Raw genomic sequence first — 15,504 nt, 5'->3', positions numbered from 1 at the left:
TTCTGTTGGCCATGGATCTGATTATCTCTTTCTAAACTTGTCCAACATTCATACCACAGAAGGAACACGAAACAAAGGCCTCTGTATCAATCTATAACATTTTATTCTCTTTACAGCTTCGATGATACCACTGCAATGTTACTACCTTGGAGGTTAGACAAGGCCCAGAGAGAGCCATCACTATGTAATGCTGGTTTTCTGAGAGTGACCCATAGCCTTATTTCCAGCTAGTAGCTTGATTCTAGCTTCTTCTACTGACTTGTAAAACTGAGCTTCCATATGGCTGTCAGGAACACTTGGGATGTTGTCTGGATTCTGTACCATAGGCCAATGATGGGTAGCATTTCCCTCCCAACTAGTTTAACATGACTGTTTCTCTTTTCTAAGTTTGTTATGATTATAGCCTCTCTTCTCAGGATCAAAAATATATGGTTCTAGAAAAATAATAAAAGCAAGCAGGTTAGATAAATTATGATCACAAATGCCCACTTTCTTAAATCAGAAAAAGTAGAGTTGTTAGATAAGTCTCTATCCTTCTTTAGAATAACCCTATAAAAGTAACATGCCAATTCTCTAATCTGTAGGATAAATTAGCAAAAGTAAATGGTAAATTTCTGAAAATATCTCAAGCCCATGCATCATTCCACAGAGGAAAATTGTTGAAATAGAAAAAGCTAAGCTGACCTGCAATTGTGAATTTTTAAAAAACAAGGCATGATACAGCTACTGTATCAGAAACTTTTCATGGGTCTCAATTATGTGCTGTGGCACAAGATTTCCTGGGTTCAATTCCCAGTTCCTGGACCTACAAGCAGTATGGCCTTGGGCAAATCACTGAGTTGCTCAAGGTAAAATGAAGATTATGATGGTTCTTTACTTCAGAGGGTTATCAGGATGTCTGGTAAGTTATTACAATAAAGCACCTAGGTCAGTACCTGGGCATGGCCTGCGTCATGAGTGCTGGCTGAGTGGACATCAGAGACTGGGAGGAAAATGAGGACGAGGTGGGGCTTTGTCAAGATGGCTCTTTGATGATGAAATAATGAGTTCCCTACTGTTTCCCCACTGTAGGTCAGTGCAGCTGAATGGCCAGCCCCTAGTGATGGTGGACGACGGCACCCTCCCAGAATTGAAGCCACGCCCCCTGCGGGCCGGCAGGACGCTGGTCATCCCTCCAGTCACCATGGGCTTTTATGTGGTCAAGAATGTCAATGCTCTGGCCTGCCGCTACCGATAAACCACCCTCTACTCACAAGCTACCAGTGGGCCTGCTGGATGGCTTTCTGCTCTTCCACCCAATAGTGTCTTTGTTTTTCAGACATCTTAGTAACCAGCCTCTGCTGCCCCATCCTGTTGGAGTCAACATAGACTTACTGTCCAAAGAGACTAAATATCATAGTATGAGCTTAGCCTACGTAGGTTGCACCCATCCCTAAGGAAAATGTAGACATCATCTGTCCCTATATAAGGACAAAGGTTTGTGTCGAGAGCTGTATGTTTCCTTTGCATCACCATGAAAAAAGGCTGATAGCAAACTCCCAGGACAAATGTTTCCAAGCAATTTCCCATGATCCCTGTTGCACAACACTATAATTACAAACCCTAAACTTTAGTCTGTTGCTGCTGCCCTCAGCAGAAGATTAGGAAAGAAAAGTCTGGAAGAACCTGCAAGAACCCAATCCCTTTCTAATTCCTCCTTTGTCTGTTTCCTGCTGCTGTCCTGGGTTTCCTGACACCTCTCTTCCCATAGGGGAGCAAATGGGTGAGTCAGCTCTGGCCTTCTGGGTGAGCTGTTTATGTAATTTCCTGGTTGATGTATGTGTGTGTGCATCTGGGTTTCTGACAGTGGCATCCATCACTGGCTATTCCTCCGGGAAGCAGGTGCTTCAAAAGTAGAATTACAATCATACTCCAAATTTTGTACAAAGATTCTATTCCTCTGTGAATTTAGATTCCCCCAGGCTTGGAATGGGAGTCAGGTAACAATATTCACTGAGTAGAGAGTAATGTATTAGACACCATAAAAAGCAATCATCATTCTTCATGTTGCCAGGAGGGAAAGAGTTGTAGTACAAATAAAAAATGTATGGAAGTATCAGGGAGGCAGGGGGAGAGAATATCAACTAAATAAAGCAAATTAAACCTGCCCCAAAAATCAAAGAATATTAAGGGCTTGAGAAGGTAAGCCCTTATGTTTGGCTAGCCAAAACCGATTTAGAAGAAGAAAGAGTGACCCAGAAGTCATTCTTGTAAAACGTAACTGAATCTAACCTTTCTTCCCCTCCCCATGGAGCTGAGCTTCTCAGTGGCATTTACTAGGCAAAAATCCAATCTGGTCATTAAAGATGACCAGGTCCATTCCCTCCCATTGAGCATAGAACAAGCTTTCATGGAGACATACTGAGGGAGTATGGGAAATCTGAAGACAGGGGCCAGACGGCAAAACTGCAGAATGGTAGTGGGAAGCTACTGAGTTGGGCAGGGAGAAAGGGGAGTGATTTAAAGTTCAGGATGAGGGTCTTTGTGACTCCAGAGGTATGTAGGCCCTTGCAAACAAGTTTCAACTGTAATGACTTTCTTGTTCTTCTCAGAATAAATGATGTGGATGATTTTTTTAAGGAGGAACTATTTGATATAACTAAAGGTTCCAGTTCACACAGTGGTTCGACCTTCCTGGGTGAAATGATAGAGAGAGGGTGAGGGTAGAGTTGCTGAGGGCTACTCCAGGCAGGCTGCCTAAAATGCCTGAGTGAAGATCCGGGCCAGGTCTGCAAAGTGAAAAATAGGAGCAAGGTGAGATAAGCAAGGCAGCGTAAGATGCTCAGCGTGGAGAAGTGGGAATTTGGGAGACAGAAGCCAACTTGCTAATTTATATTTAGGGCAGTGGACTCGATTTTTGACATCTTTATTAATAGGTACCGGAGGAAGAGCACACAGGAGGTATACCCAGGTGAGTAAACGACAGACTGAGCTTGGACTGGACCAGCTCATCGGCTGTGCTCAGCTTGGAAGCTGGAGAGAAAGGAGCAGAGCCTGAGATTGGCCCCCACCCACAAGGCTCCCCAGGGGAGCCTCCTCCTCTGGAACCAGGCACCCTGTGTCAAAGTTTCACCTTTGAGAGGGCAAGAGAAGGAAGTGCGAGCACTAGGGTAGGAAGGAGAGAAGAGGGAACAAATGGGCAGGGCAAAATAAGGAAAATTGGGGAAAAGAGAAACAAGAGAGTAAAGGAATACTTTCCCAAACTCTGCAGATAACAGAAACTCTTCTGTAGTCCAGTGAAGGTTCAGCTTCAGGACAAGGTAACCAAAGGTCCCTAATAGCCAGATCCTGGACTAGTTTACTTTGCATCCATAGAAGTCCCATGGTGAAATTACCATTGCCATCCTCATTTTCCCTACCAAGCATAGAGAAGAACTTTAGCTTGCCCAGGGTCACCCGGGGGAGTGGGTGGTGATTAAAGAATAATCTGGAGGCCCTGTGCTTCGTCACCAAACTCAGTAGCCACCCAAGTCTCAGGTTTTCCCCCTTCACTTCCTGATAGTTTCTACCCACTCCGTACCGCCAGGACTTCCAGAGCTCCAACCAAACACATTTTCTGTAAATAAATATTGATTTCACTAAGCCTTGCAGGATATAGGTAATTCCTGCCTCTTTTGTCTCTTCTGTGTATTAAATGCTTCACCAAGAGGTTTAAGTTTTACTTATTTTTTAGTTAATAAAAAGGGAAGAAGAAACACTGAAATTTATCCTCGCAGTCTTGCCATTCTAACTTTCCAACCATCTCATGGAAGAAGTATTTGGATTGTTCAAAGTGCACCAAGAAACTAAGTATAACATCACATTTCATAGAGATTTTAGCACCATTCATGGGAGGAAGCTGGGGTAGGATGGGAAAAATAGATACTAAACCAGGGGGGGTTGTTCTTTACAGGGGTGCACCCATCACTCTTCCCACACTGCCTGTGACAGGCACAGCATCACAGCATGCATCAAGGGAGCAGTGTGGAAGGCCAGCCTGAGATAGGAGTGAGGAGCTCATTCACTAGCATCTCCAGGTCAGTTTTCCCTCCTCAAACAAGACAAGGCTGGCCAAGATCATATGAGACTTAAGAGCTGAGCTTAGGGAAATACATTTTGAAAGAGTAATACTGTGCCTTTTGTGGAGATGGTTTTCTGTTACTCCCACTTCTAGGAATGATTTTGTTGCTTGTTTCTTGTCACAAGGCTCAGAATAAATTCTTATTGTTATTTGAAAAAAAAAAAAAAGGTCTCCCATTCTTCGAATGCCCTGAGAAAAGCTGCAGCTATGAGATATTGGCATTATCTCTGGCTGGAGAAAAACATGCAAACACCAGATCTGTGCTACTGTAAGGCTGGGGTCTGGGATTCCCAGCACAACTCCTTCTGTAACCTCAGCCCCTCTATGCAGCCATTTTGCGAAGTCCCAAGGCAGAAGAACCCAGAGCCCTACACACTCGAACAGGACAAGGGTGCTGTATGGATTCTGCCTGGAAGTCCCCTACTCATTCCCAGCCAAGCTATTAACCACCAGCACCCAGCATGGCCAGGGTCAGACCTGGCATCTATAGGTAGACTGTGTAGGCACCCAAGGTCCCATGTTGGGGATGGATGCAGCTGCAGGATTCACCCCCAAAATCCAGTAAGAGTGGCTTTATTTCTGAAAACAAAGGACCAGTGTTTAATCTCTGCAGAAACAAAGGTGACCTGATGTATCTCCCTGATGCTAAAAACTCTAGGACAGGAAAGAACTTTCATATTTTGAATTATCAACACAGCAATCAAAAATAATAGAAATGTCTCTGAGAAGGAAAAGGAAGGAAGGGCAGAAACACCTAATCTAACACAGCTTCCTCCACATCCTTCTCGTCCCACCTCAGCAACACTCTCCTGCTTTGGACACTGCTGACTGTTTTTTCCCATTAACCTAACAGCTCTACAGCTTCCCCCGTTCCTGTCCACTTCCACTGCTTCCACTCTGCCAGTCACCGTGCCCCAACCAGAGGCCGGGGCAATCTCCAACACTGAGACTGTGTCGAGTTCAATTTTAGAATTGTTTATACTTTTAGGATATACCACATTTGAAAAGAAGACAGTAAGAAGTACTCCAAACAAAGCCAGTGCTAAATTAATGAAGAATCTTATCCTTATTACAAGGCCCTAGCAACTGGAGCATTTAAAATCCTTCGCTCTGAGTTCCATTAGCAATGGTATAAATGCTTCAGTAATTGTCCTTACTTTACTGAATGCCTTTTTATCAGATATCTTCTTTAATCCTCAAGTTTGTACTGAATGCTGTACTGAGGAAACTCTATTATAACTGGGAAAACTAGAGAAGGAACCTATCCACAATCCGTCAGATAAAGAGTGGCGGAACTGAGCCAGGCATGGTGGCGCACGCCTGTAATCCCAGCACTCAGGAGGCTGAGGCAGGAGGATCACTATGAGTTCGAGACCAGCCTGGGCTACATAATGAGTTCCAGGTCAGTCTCAACTACATAGCGAGACCCTGTCTCAAAATACAAACAAAGAATGGCAGAACTGGATTTGGACCCAGGACTAAAATTCCAAAGCCTGTTGTCATTACACAGTGTTGTCTCTTGTCTGACGGGAAGCAGCCCACCTTTCCTCATTTCTGTGTTGCCCAGAGCTAGCTTTCTTAGTGTCTCATGTGTATCCCACAGAGAACCCTAGCATGCCTTCCCCTAGAACAGTTGATTTGGGGAAGTTGGTTTAGGAAAGACAGCTATTGGCTCTAGTGAGTCATAAGTAGGACTTTGACCAGTCTTTGTTAATTCAGACTTGTCTTAGACCAGCAGTGGCCCTCCTACTTGTTCCCTTTGTATTTTAATAACCCAAGGATTCCCTCCTAAATCATCATGGTACATGGGTTACGATTCTTGGTATTTTTAGGTCCTGGGAGGTAAGTGGCAGAGCCAATCAGTACCAATACACATGCTGTGTCCTTATCCCCATCTCTCAGGGATTGGTAAATCTTTATTTCCCAGACTAAGTAATATGTAGGAACCACTGTCCTAGGGGAGGTATTTGCAAATACCACTCTAAAATAAGAAAGTAAAACACAGCCAACCAACAGCTTTGGTACCACTTTCAAACATAAAAGCAGCCCCTGTGAGACCTAGGGACATGTGGGAGGAGCTGAGGAAGTTCCCTAAGACTCATGAATCAATCCGGTCCTGTGGGCAGCAGGGGAAAGGGGGCTCTTCTGACAGCCCACGTGAGGAACATTATTCTTCTAATTTTTATTTTTATTCATAAAAAATATTTTAGAATTCTTAAAGTTGTAAATGTTACATAATAAATTATATTTCTGGAAGATTCAAAAGGAAACCTTAGTTTTGTCCATGTAGAAGTTGGCAAAATGAATCCAAGGACACCCAGGAAACATTTTGTCTGTGTGCTGAAGATTTTAATAGGTGTTACTATTTCCCTCCAGGAAACAGATTATATTATGGTTTATACGAGTCTGGTGATTGCAGGAAATTTAAGTCCATGAGGTAGTTGATATTTTGAATAATGTTTAATAAGTAATAAAATGTGAGTATTCAAACCTTCTGTTCTCGGGATATCTGTGGAGAGGGAAACAACGCTGTGAACACTACACCTCGACCTTCAGACTGATTGCTTGATGAACTAGCATACTAGGGACCTTTGACTTCCTAGTGTACTGCCCTTCTCCCCTCTCCCTCAAGCCTGCTTCAGCTAGTCTAAGTAGAAATTAAATTTTGTAATTTAAGTTAGACATCACTGATTATATTAATCGAGGTTAGCTGTTAACTATAAAAATAGATCAATCCCAGAATTTCAATGGCTTAACAAGACTAAAGTTTACTCTTGCCCATGACTCTTGTAAAGTTTGGTGAACGGTAATGGGAGAAAGGGTGGTCATCACTCAGGGGTCTGGACCGATGTAGACCCTCTGCCATCTTTGCAGTTCTCCCCAAGGCTGCTAAAGGCACCAATATGAAGTTGGCCAGCAAGGAGAGAAAACATGCAGGAGTAGTTAAGGGCCCTGTCCTGGAACTAAAAGAAATCCCTTTCATTCTATTTCTTTGGCTAAAAATCAGTCATGTGGGCCTACCTAGACACTAATGCTCTGGGAAATGAAGTCCTTGGCCTGGCATCTACTTTCCAACAATAACTGTATTTCATGGAAAAGGAGCCCAAAACATTGATGGATGCTGAGAGGCTGGAGAATAAGTCAGTAATTTCCAGTCCTTCCAGAGATTTGCTATCAAATAACTGACAGTGTTTGTGTGTAGAGATAACTAATTCCACAGGATTTTTTGCCCACCCCATAATGACATAAAGGAGCTTTCTTTTCCATCTCCCCAACTCCTTAAATCTTGCTCTCCTCTTACTTGGCTGACTTATATCAGAAAACAATGTGTTGTTCCACTGCAATCCTGTTAGGATACACGTAGCACTCGATGCTGCGCCCTCTACTGGACACCTCAAAAATATAATTTGAAACCTCAAATAGCAAACTGGGTTAAAAGCTGCCTGTAGAATCAAAGGCCACAAATCCAGGGCAAACCCCCCCACCCACCCATCCAGAGAGAAGAATAGCGCTACTCCACTGATTCTGACCACCTCAGGAGAGAAGTCACTCAGCCTTTCTGGACCTCAATGTCATCATCTGTAAAATGTAGACCTTGAATTCAGTGACCCCCAGGGTCGACTGAATTTCCCTGTTGTCTAATTCTGTGTCATGCAGTCCCCATTCAAGCTGCTATTTTTCTATCTCCTTCTTGTGTATACTCAGATTAAAAAGGTTGAAGGAAGGGAATGGAATTAACATGAGAAAATGAAAAACATGGAAACAAAGTTTTTGTAGATAGGGAGGGAGGAAGGGTAGGGAAATGTGGAAAAAATAAGAACAAAGTTTGATTTTGTAAAGGTGCAAATTTCCAACAGTGAATGTCAATATATTGTATACCTTAAATGTACTAATAAAATTAATTTTTTAAAAAGTTAACACACTGGCAAAAAAAAACAAAAGAAAATAACTCATATCTGATTAAGGAACTTGTTTCTAAATATATAAAGAAGCCAAATAAGTAAGAAAAGCAATACACTTTTAAGTGGTCAAAATATATGAAACCTTTGAAGAGGAGTAATAAAGATGGCATATAAGAACATGGAAATAAATCCAACATCATTAGTCATGGAGAAAATGGCCAATTAAAACTATATAAGATATTCACATACCTAGAATGGCTAAAGTTTAAAAAGGACAATGTCTAGTGTTAACACGGCTACAAAAGAACTAAAACTCTCAGGATTGTTGGGGGATACAAAATGGTAAGTCCACTTTGGAAAATGCTTCAGGAGTTCAATATACATTTAAACATAGCCTTACCTTACAACCCAACAATCTCACCACTGGGTATTTATCGAAGTGAACCCAAAACTTATATTAAGCTTCATCATACCCACTCAGATGATGAGAGAGCGATGGGTGGAGAACAAGTGTTTCTGAGGATATAAAAATATTTGAACATTTGCACCGTTGGTGGGAATGTAAAATGGTACAGCTGCTGTGGGAAACAGTATGGTGATTCTGAAAAAATAAAAAATAAAACATAGAATTACTATATAATCTAGCAAATTCTGGGCACATACCCAAAAGAACTGAAGGCAAGGTCTCGAAGTGCTATCAGTATACCCATATTTGTAACAGCATGATTCATCATAGCTAAAATGTGGGAACAATTAGTGTCCAGTGATGCAAGACAAGATTAACAAGGTGTGTGTGTGTGTGTGTGTTTGTGTGTGTGTTCTAATATATTATAATTCAGGCCTTAAAAGGAAGGAATCCTGACATGCTACAACATGAATGAAACTTGAAAATATTGTGGCTAGTGAAATAAGCTAGTCACAAAAAAATACTATATGAGTCTTCTTACGTGAGGTGTTTAGTCAAAGTCATAGAGAAAGAAAGTAGAACAGTATTTAGAAGAGGCTAGGAGAAGATGAGATTGGGGAAGTGTTGTTTAATGGATACAGCAGGTCAATTTTACCAGAGAAAAAGGTGTTTATAGATATAGGTGTTTATAGATGTCAATAACAATTGTACATTATGAATTTATCCAATACCACTGAACTGTAAATTTAAAGATTAAGATAGAAACTTTTGCTGTGTATACTTTACCACAATAAAAAATAGGAAAAAAAACCCAACTCATGTTGACATAAAAATCTGTAAATATAGACTGAATTAGATTACATCAAAATTAAAACTTTGGTTCTAAAAATGACATTGTTAAGAAAGTGAAAAAACAACCTGCATAATGGAAAAAAGCCTTCTCAAACTCATATATCTAATAAGGGACTTATATCTAGAACATAAAGAATTCTTACAACCCAATAATTAAAAGATAATTAAAATGGGTAAAGAATTTAAATAGGACTCAAAATTATACTACTGTGATATAAACTGCATGGTACTGGTAAAATAAAACAGACCTGAGGATCAATGAAACAGATTGGAAGATGCAGAAATAATTCCACACATATCCACTTTATCTTTGATAAAGGAGCCAAATACTTTCACTGGAAGAAAAATAGCCTCTTTAATAAATGGTGCTAGAAAAACTTGCTTTCCACATGCCAAAGATTTTAATTAGACCTATATCTTTCACCATGCACTAAACTAAAATAAAAATTGATCAAATATCTAAATATTACAACAGAAACACTAAATCTTCTCAAAGATAGAATAAGTAGAACTCTCGAAGACACTCGTGTAGGCAAAGACTTCACAAACAAAATCCCAATCGCACAGGAACTATCACAAAGAATCAACAACTGGAATCTAAACTTATTAAAAAGTTTTGCACCACAAGATAAGCCACCAAGTGAAAAGACAACCCACAGCGTGGAAAAAAATGTTGCCAGGTGTTCCTCAGGAAAAGGACTAATATCTAGAATATATAAAAAACTCAAAAAGTCAGACCCCCCCCAAATTTAAAGATCCAAACCAAAAATGAGCATCTGAAATGAATAGATACTTTTCAGATGAAGTAGAAACAGCAAATAGATACATGAAAAAATGTTCAACATCATTGTTCATTTGAGAGATGCAAATTAAAGCAATGCTAAGATTCCATCTCACTCCAGAAAGAATGGCTGTTATCAAGAAATCAACTAATAACAAATGTTGGAGGGGCTGTGGGCAAAAAGGAACCGTTCTCCACTCTTGATGGGATTGTAGACTGGTGCAACGACTGTGGAAATCAGTGTGGAGATTCCTCAAAGAACTAAAACTGGAGGAACCATTTGACCCAGCTATTTCCCTTCTTGATATCTTCCCGAAAGAATGAAAATCATACCTCAGCAATGTATGCACACCCATGTTTATAGTGGCACAATTTTCAAGAGCTAAATAATTGTAATTCCCTAAATGTCCATCAACGAATGGGTTTATAAAGAAGATGTTATTTTTATACAATGGAGTACTACTCTGGCATAAAGTAAACTAAAGCTTAAAGAGACATGTATAACTAAATGGATGGACCTTGAGACCATACTCTTAAATGAAATAAATCAAACACATACATTTAAATACCACATTGTTTCTTTGGTGTGAGAAAGCTAAAGTGGAAAAAAAGATTAAAATGTACAATAGTCATTAGGAAATGGGAAGAAAGTGTTTAAATGAGAAGGGAGAGGGGAGGGGGAAAGGGAAGTAGGGACAAGAAAAAAAATCAAAGGGAAAAGATGGAAACAAAGCTTTTGTACATATGGGGGGGAAAAGCCAGTTACATAATGTACTGGTGCAAATTCCCTGTTAAACGTGATCATTATGTATATCTAAAATGTAACAATAAGTGTTTTGCAGAAAATAAAGACTTTAAATAGGTATTTCTCCAAAAATAGACATACAAAAGCACACGAAAAGATGCTGAACATATTAATCATTACAGAAATGCATGTAAGAATCAAAAAATACTACTCCACACTCATTAGTATAGTTTTTTTTTTCATTTAGTTTATTGGTACTTTTAAAGAATGCAGTACAGTTACATTTATCATTGGGATCTTGTATCTTTACATGACAGATCTTGGTTCTCATGTTTTCCCCATACATCTGCCCTCCTTTCACCTCCTCCCTGCTCCCCTATTTACAAAGACTTTGTTTCCATTTTTTTCCTTTTCTTATATTTTTTCTTTTCCCCTACCCTTCCCAGGATAGATTTTTTAAATGGACAATAATAATTATTAGAGCTTATAAAAATTTGACACAAGACAGACATGGTGAGTGAGCATAACAGCACAGAGTGCACAGACTCATCTCAAAAAGTGGCTGCAAAGGGACCAAGATGACAGAGTAGAAACCAAAAGTGGAGTATAGCTTCTCCAGGACCTCAATTTGAGACATCTGGATGACAATAACTTGGTGAAGAGAAGGAAAGAGGTAGAAGAGAAGGAAGAGGCGTGAAAACAGGAAGAAAGGAGACAGACCCAGGCCGTGTCCTAAATGACCCATCCCCAACCAGGCTTTACTTTCCAAAACACATTTAGCTACAAACTTATCAGTGGGCTAATCCAGTGATGAGTATCACACACCCATGATCCAGTCACTTCCCAAAGCCCCACCTATGAGCACATGAGACCTTGGGGGAACGTCATAACACAGACTAATACATCATAAAAAATATCTTTCAAAATTGATGGAGAACTAATGTCTTTCTATGACAAAAAGCACCTTAAATTCATAACTAACAACTGGACCCTGAAAAATTCTCAGAGATATCCTCATTGTCTAATGAGGCCAACAATGCCCCCCGCAAAAAATCAAATAGAATGAATACATGAGGGAGGGTCAGCAGTTAAGCAGAAGGAGGCAAAAAGGAATCAGCAACAGCAAAGTAATGCAATGACAGGAATAAGCCACCATCTTTTAGTACTAATTCTCAGTGTGAATGCTCTCAATTCCCCAAACACAGATTAGCAGAATGGATCAAAAGTACAAAATTTAGCAGTCTGCTGTATAGAAGAAATTCAATTAAAAAAAAACACACATTCATAGACTAAAGACCAAAGGATGGAAAACAACATTCCATGCTATGGGACCTGAAAATGAAGAGTAGCTATTCTATTTTCAGAAAAAGTGCACTTCAAGACAAAACTGATTAGAAGAGGCAAAGAAGGTCATTATATATTGGTTCCAGGGAACAATAGGAAAATATAATAATTATACACATCTATGCCCCCAAAACTAGCACACCCAACTTCATAAAACATGCTACTAGACATAAGAGCTCAGAAAAACATCAAAGCAATTACAATAGAGGACCTCAATACTTCATTGTCACAAATAAATCAATTAAACAAAAAAATTAACAAAGAAATATCAGAGTTGAATCAAACCTTCAAGTAAATTGAATTAATAGGTATCTACAAAGTATTCCAACCAGAACATCCAACTACACATTCTTCCCAGTTGAACATGGAACCTTCTCCAAAGTAGACCACATACTAGTCAATAAAGCATGCTTAAGTAAATGCAAAAGGATCAAAATGTCCCATGCATATTATCAGATCACAGTGCAATGAAACTAGAAATCAGTGGCAAAAGAAGCCACAGAAATTGTGCAAACCCATGGAAATTAAACAATCCATTCTTGAATGATCAATGAGTCACAGAAGAAATCAAGGAAGAAATTAGACTATTCTTAGAATCAAATGATAATACCAATAAAACATACCAGAACATATGGGACACAATGAAAGCAGTTCTGAGGGAAGTTTATAACTATAAATGCTTACCTCAGAAAGAGAGCAATCCCAAATAACTTAAAGATGCACCTCAAGGTCCTAGAAAAACAATACCAATCCAAATTCAAAGGTAGTCCAAGGAAGGAAATTACAAAGATAAGAGCAGAAATGAAATTGAGACTTAAAAAAAATACCAGGAACCAGCAAATCAAAGAGCTGTTTCTATGAAAGAATAAAAGAGACAAAACTTTAGCCAATCTTATCCCCAAAAAGGACAGAAAAAAATCCAAATTAATTAAATTAAAAATGAAAAAGGCAAAACCACAACGAATACCACCAAAATCCAGAAGGTTATTAATAACTGCTTTGATAACCTGCACTCCAATAAATTGGAGAACTCAGAAGAAATGGGTAGATTCCTAGATACATATGAATTGCTAAAATGGAACCAAAAAGATATAAAAATCCTTAATAATCTAACAACAAGCAATAAAATTTCAGCAGGAAAAAAAATCAACTAAGAAAAGTAAAAAACCAGTTAGATTCACTGCTGAATTCCACAAGAACTTCAGGGAAAATCTAACACCATTACTCTTCTAAGTGCAATGAAATTGAAAGGCAAGAAATACAAAGTCATTCCTGAAACCTAGCATTACCCTGATTCCAAAGACAAACAAGGACCCTACTGAAAAATATGACTACGGGCCAAGCACATTAATGAATATGGATACAAAAATCCTCAAGATACTGGCAAACAAAAACAACAAATCATTAAAAGAATCACACATCATGACCAAGAAGGCTTTATCCCAGGGATGCAAGAATGGTTCAACATAGACCAATCAATAAGTGTAATACATCACACAAGCAGAAGCAAGAACAAAAATCACAAAATCACCTCAAAAGACACAAAAAGGCCTTTGACAAAATCCAACATCCATTTGTGATAAAAACCCTGAAGCAAATAGGTATAAGGACCATTTCTCAACCCGATAAAAGCCATTTATGATAAACCTACTACTATCATCATATTGTAAGGAAAAGCTGAAGGCTTTCCTTCTGAAACCAGGAATAAGACAAGAATGTATAACCACTTCTGTTCAATATATTACTTGTAATATTTAGCCAGAGCAATGAGCCAGGAGGACAAAATACAAGGGATATTTATAGTTAAGAAAGAAGTCCAATAATCATTCACAGATGATATGATCCTCTACATAAAAGACAAAATATCCTACCAAAAGGCTCCTAAAATTAATAATCAAATTCACTAATGAAGCAGCATACAAAATCAACACACAAAAATCAATAGCATTCCTGTACACCAATCATGAACTTACAAAGAAAGAAATTAGGAAAACAATACTATATATAATAGCATCAAGGAAAATTAAATACCTAGGAATTAACCTAGCTAAGAAAGTGAAAGTCCTCTATGATGAAAACTACATTACTCTGATAAAGAAAATCAAAGAGGACATCAGAAAATGGATATTCCCTGCTCCTGGATAGGCAGAATCAATATTGTCAAAATGGCCATAGTTCCAAAACTGATACACAGATTTAATGCAATCCTGATCAAAATACCACCAGTATTCCTCACAAAGCTATTTGACAAAGGGATCAAAAACATACACTGGAAGAAAGATAGTATTTTTAACAAGTGATGCTGGGGAAACCGACTACCTTTATGGAGAAGATTGAATCTGGAGTGATTCATATCTCTCACCCTGTAGTAAACTAAAATCAAATCGGGTCAAAATATATAAATGTTAAAACAGAAACAACCTGCTGAGAGATAAAATAGGTAAAACTCTTGAAGACATAGGGGGAGGCAAAGACTTTCTGAACAGAACCCCAGTTGCACAAGAAATAACATTAAGAATCATCAAATGTCAAATTAAAAAGCTTCTGCACAGCAACAGAGCAAAGGGGCAACCTGCAGAATGGGAAGACAATTTTGCCAGCTATTCCTCAGACAGAAAATTTATTTCTGTATTATATAAAGAATTCAAAAAAGATTCATCAAAAAATAGGAAACTGAAATAAACAGACACTTCTCAGAAGAAGTACAAACGGCCAATCGATACATGAAAAAATATTCAACATCTGTAGCAATTAAAGAAATGCAAATTAAAATAACACTGAAATTCCACCTCGCTCCAGAAAGAATGGATATCATCAAGAATCAAATAATAACAAATGCTGGTGAGGCTGCAATGGAAAAGGAACCCTCATACATTGTTGGTGAAAATGTACAACTAGTACAACCATTATGGAAATCAGTATGGAGTTCCCTCAACAAACTAAAACTAGAAATTCCACATAACTCAAGCTGGAAGTTTTTCCAAGAAAGCAGGCTGGGAGGGATGCTTTGATAGTACCACATCAGGATTGTGGAGGTATTGATTCTTGGCCTCTTCTTTCCTCAAAGGATGCTCAATTTGCAGTACCCTGGACCAATCTCTGCACCTGCTCCACTGACTGGTTTCAAAGCTACCAGCTGGCCCCAAGGAAAGCAAGGATGACTTGGTATTTACCTCCTTCCACGGTCTCTACATCAGCCCACCGCCCTACCTTTTCAGTCACTTTAAAATACTGTATAGGTACAACATTGTATAGGTACGGCCCTCTGGTCACTACGCAGGAGCGACGGGCGCGCGCAGCAGTCCACAGACCCCGCGGAGCCCTACGACGCCGCGGAAGGGGCGGGGGCTAAAACCGGCCCCGCCCAGGTGGTCA

At 39.3% G+C, this 15,504-nt stretch overlaps 1 protein-coding gene across 3 annotated transcripts in view; it reads left to right on the top strand.

The window, feature by feature from the left end:
• The window catches only part of Hpse2 (heparanase 2 (inactive)), a 770,839-nt gene extending 766,729 nt beyond the window's left edge, over positions 1–4,110 (top strand). For all 3 annotated transcript variants that reach the window (XM_010638523.2, XM_010638522.2, XM_010638521.2), the window contains one exon: positions 1,072–4,110. In XM_010638523.2, the coding sequence (XP_010636825.1) occupies positions 1,072–1,237 (166 nt within the window). In that variant the 3' untranslated portion in view covers positions 1,238–4,110. The remainder of the gene's footprint in view (positions 1–1,071) is intronic.
• The last annotated feature ends 11,394 nt before the right edge of the window (positions 4,111–15,504 follow it).

This window comes from Fukomys damarensis, unplaced genomic scaffold (genome assembly GCF_012274545.1).
Source record: "Fukomys damarensis isolate Sample0158 unplaced genomic scaffold, DMR_v1.0_HiC HiC_scaffold_8, whole genome shotgun sequence".
NCBI classification, from domain to species: Eukaryota; Metazoa; Chordata; class Mammalia; order Rodentia; family Bathyergidae; genus Fukomys; species Fukomys damarensis.
The sequence above is the reverse complement of the archived record's forward strand: the minus strand, read 5'-3'. Positions and strand labels throughout refer to the sequence as shown.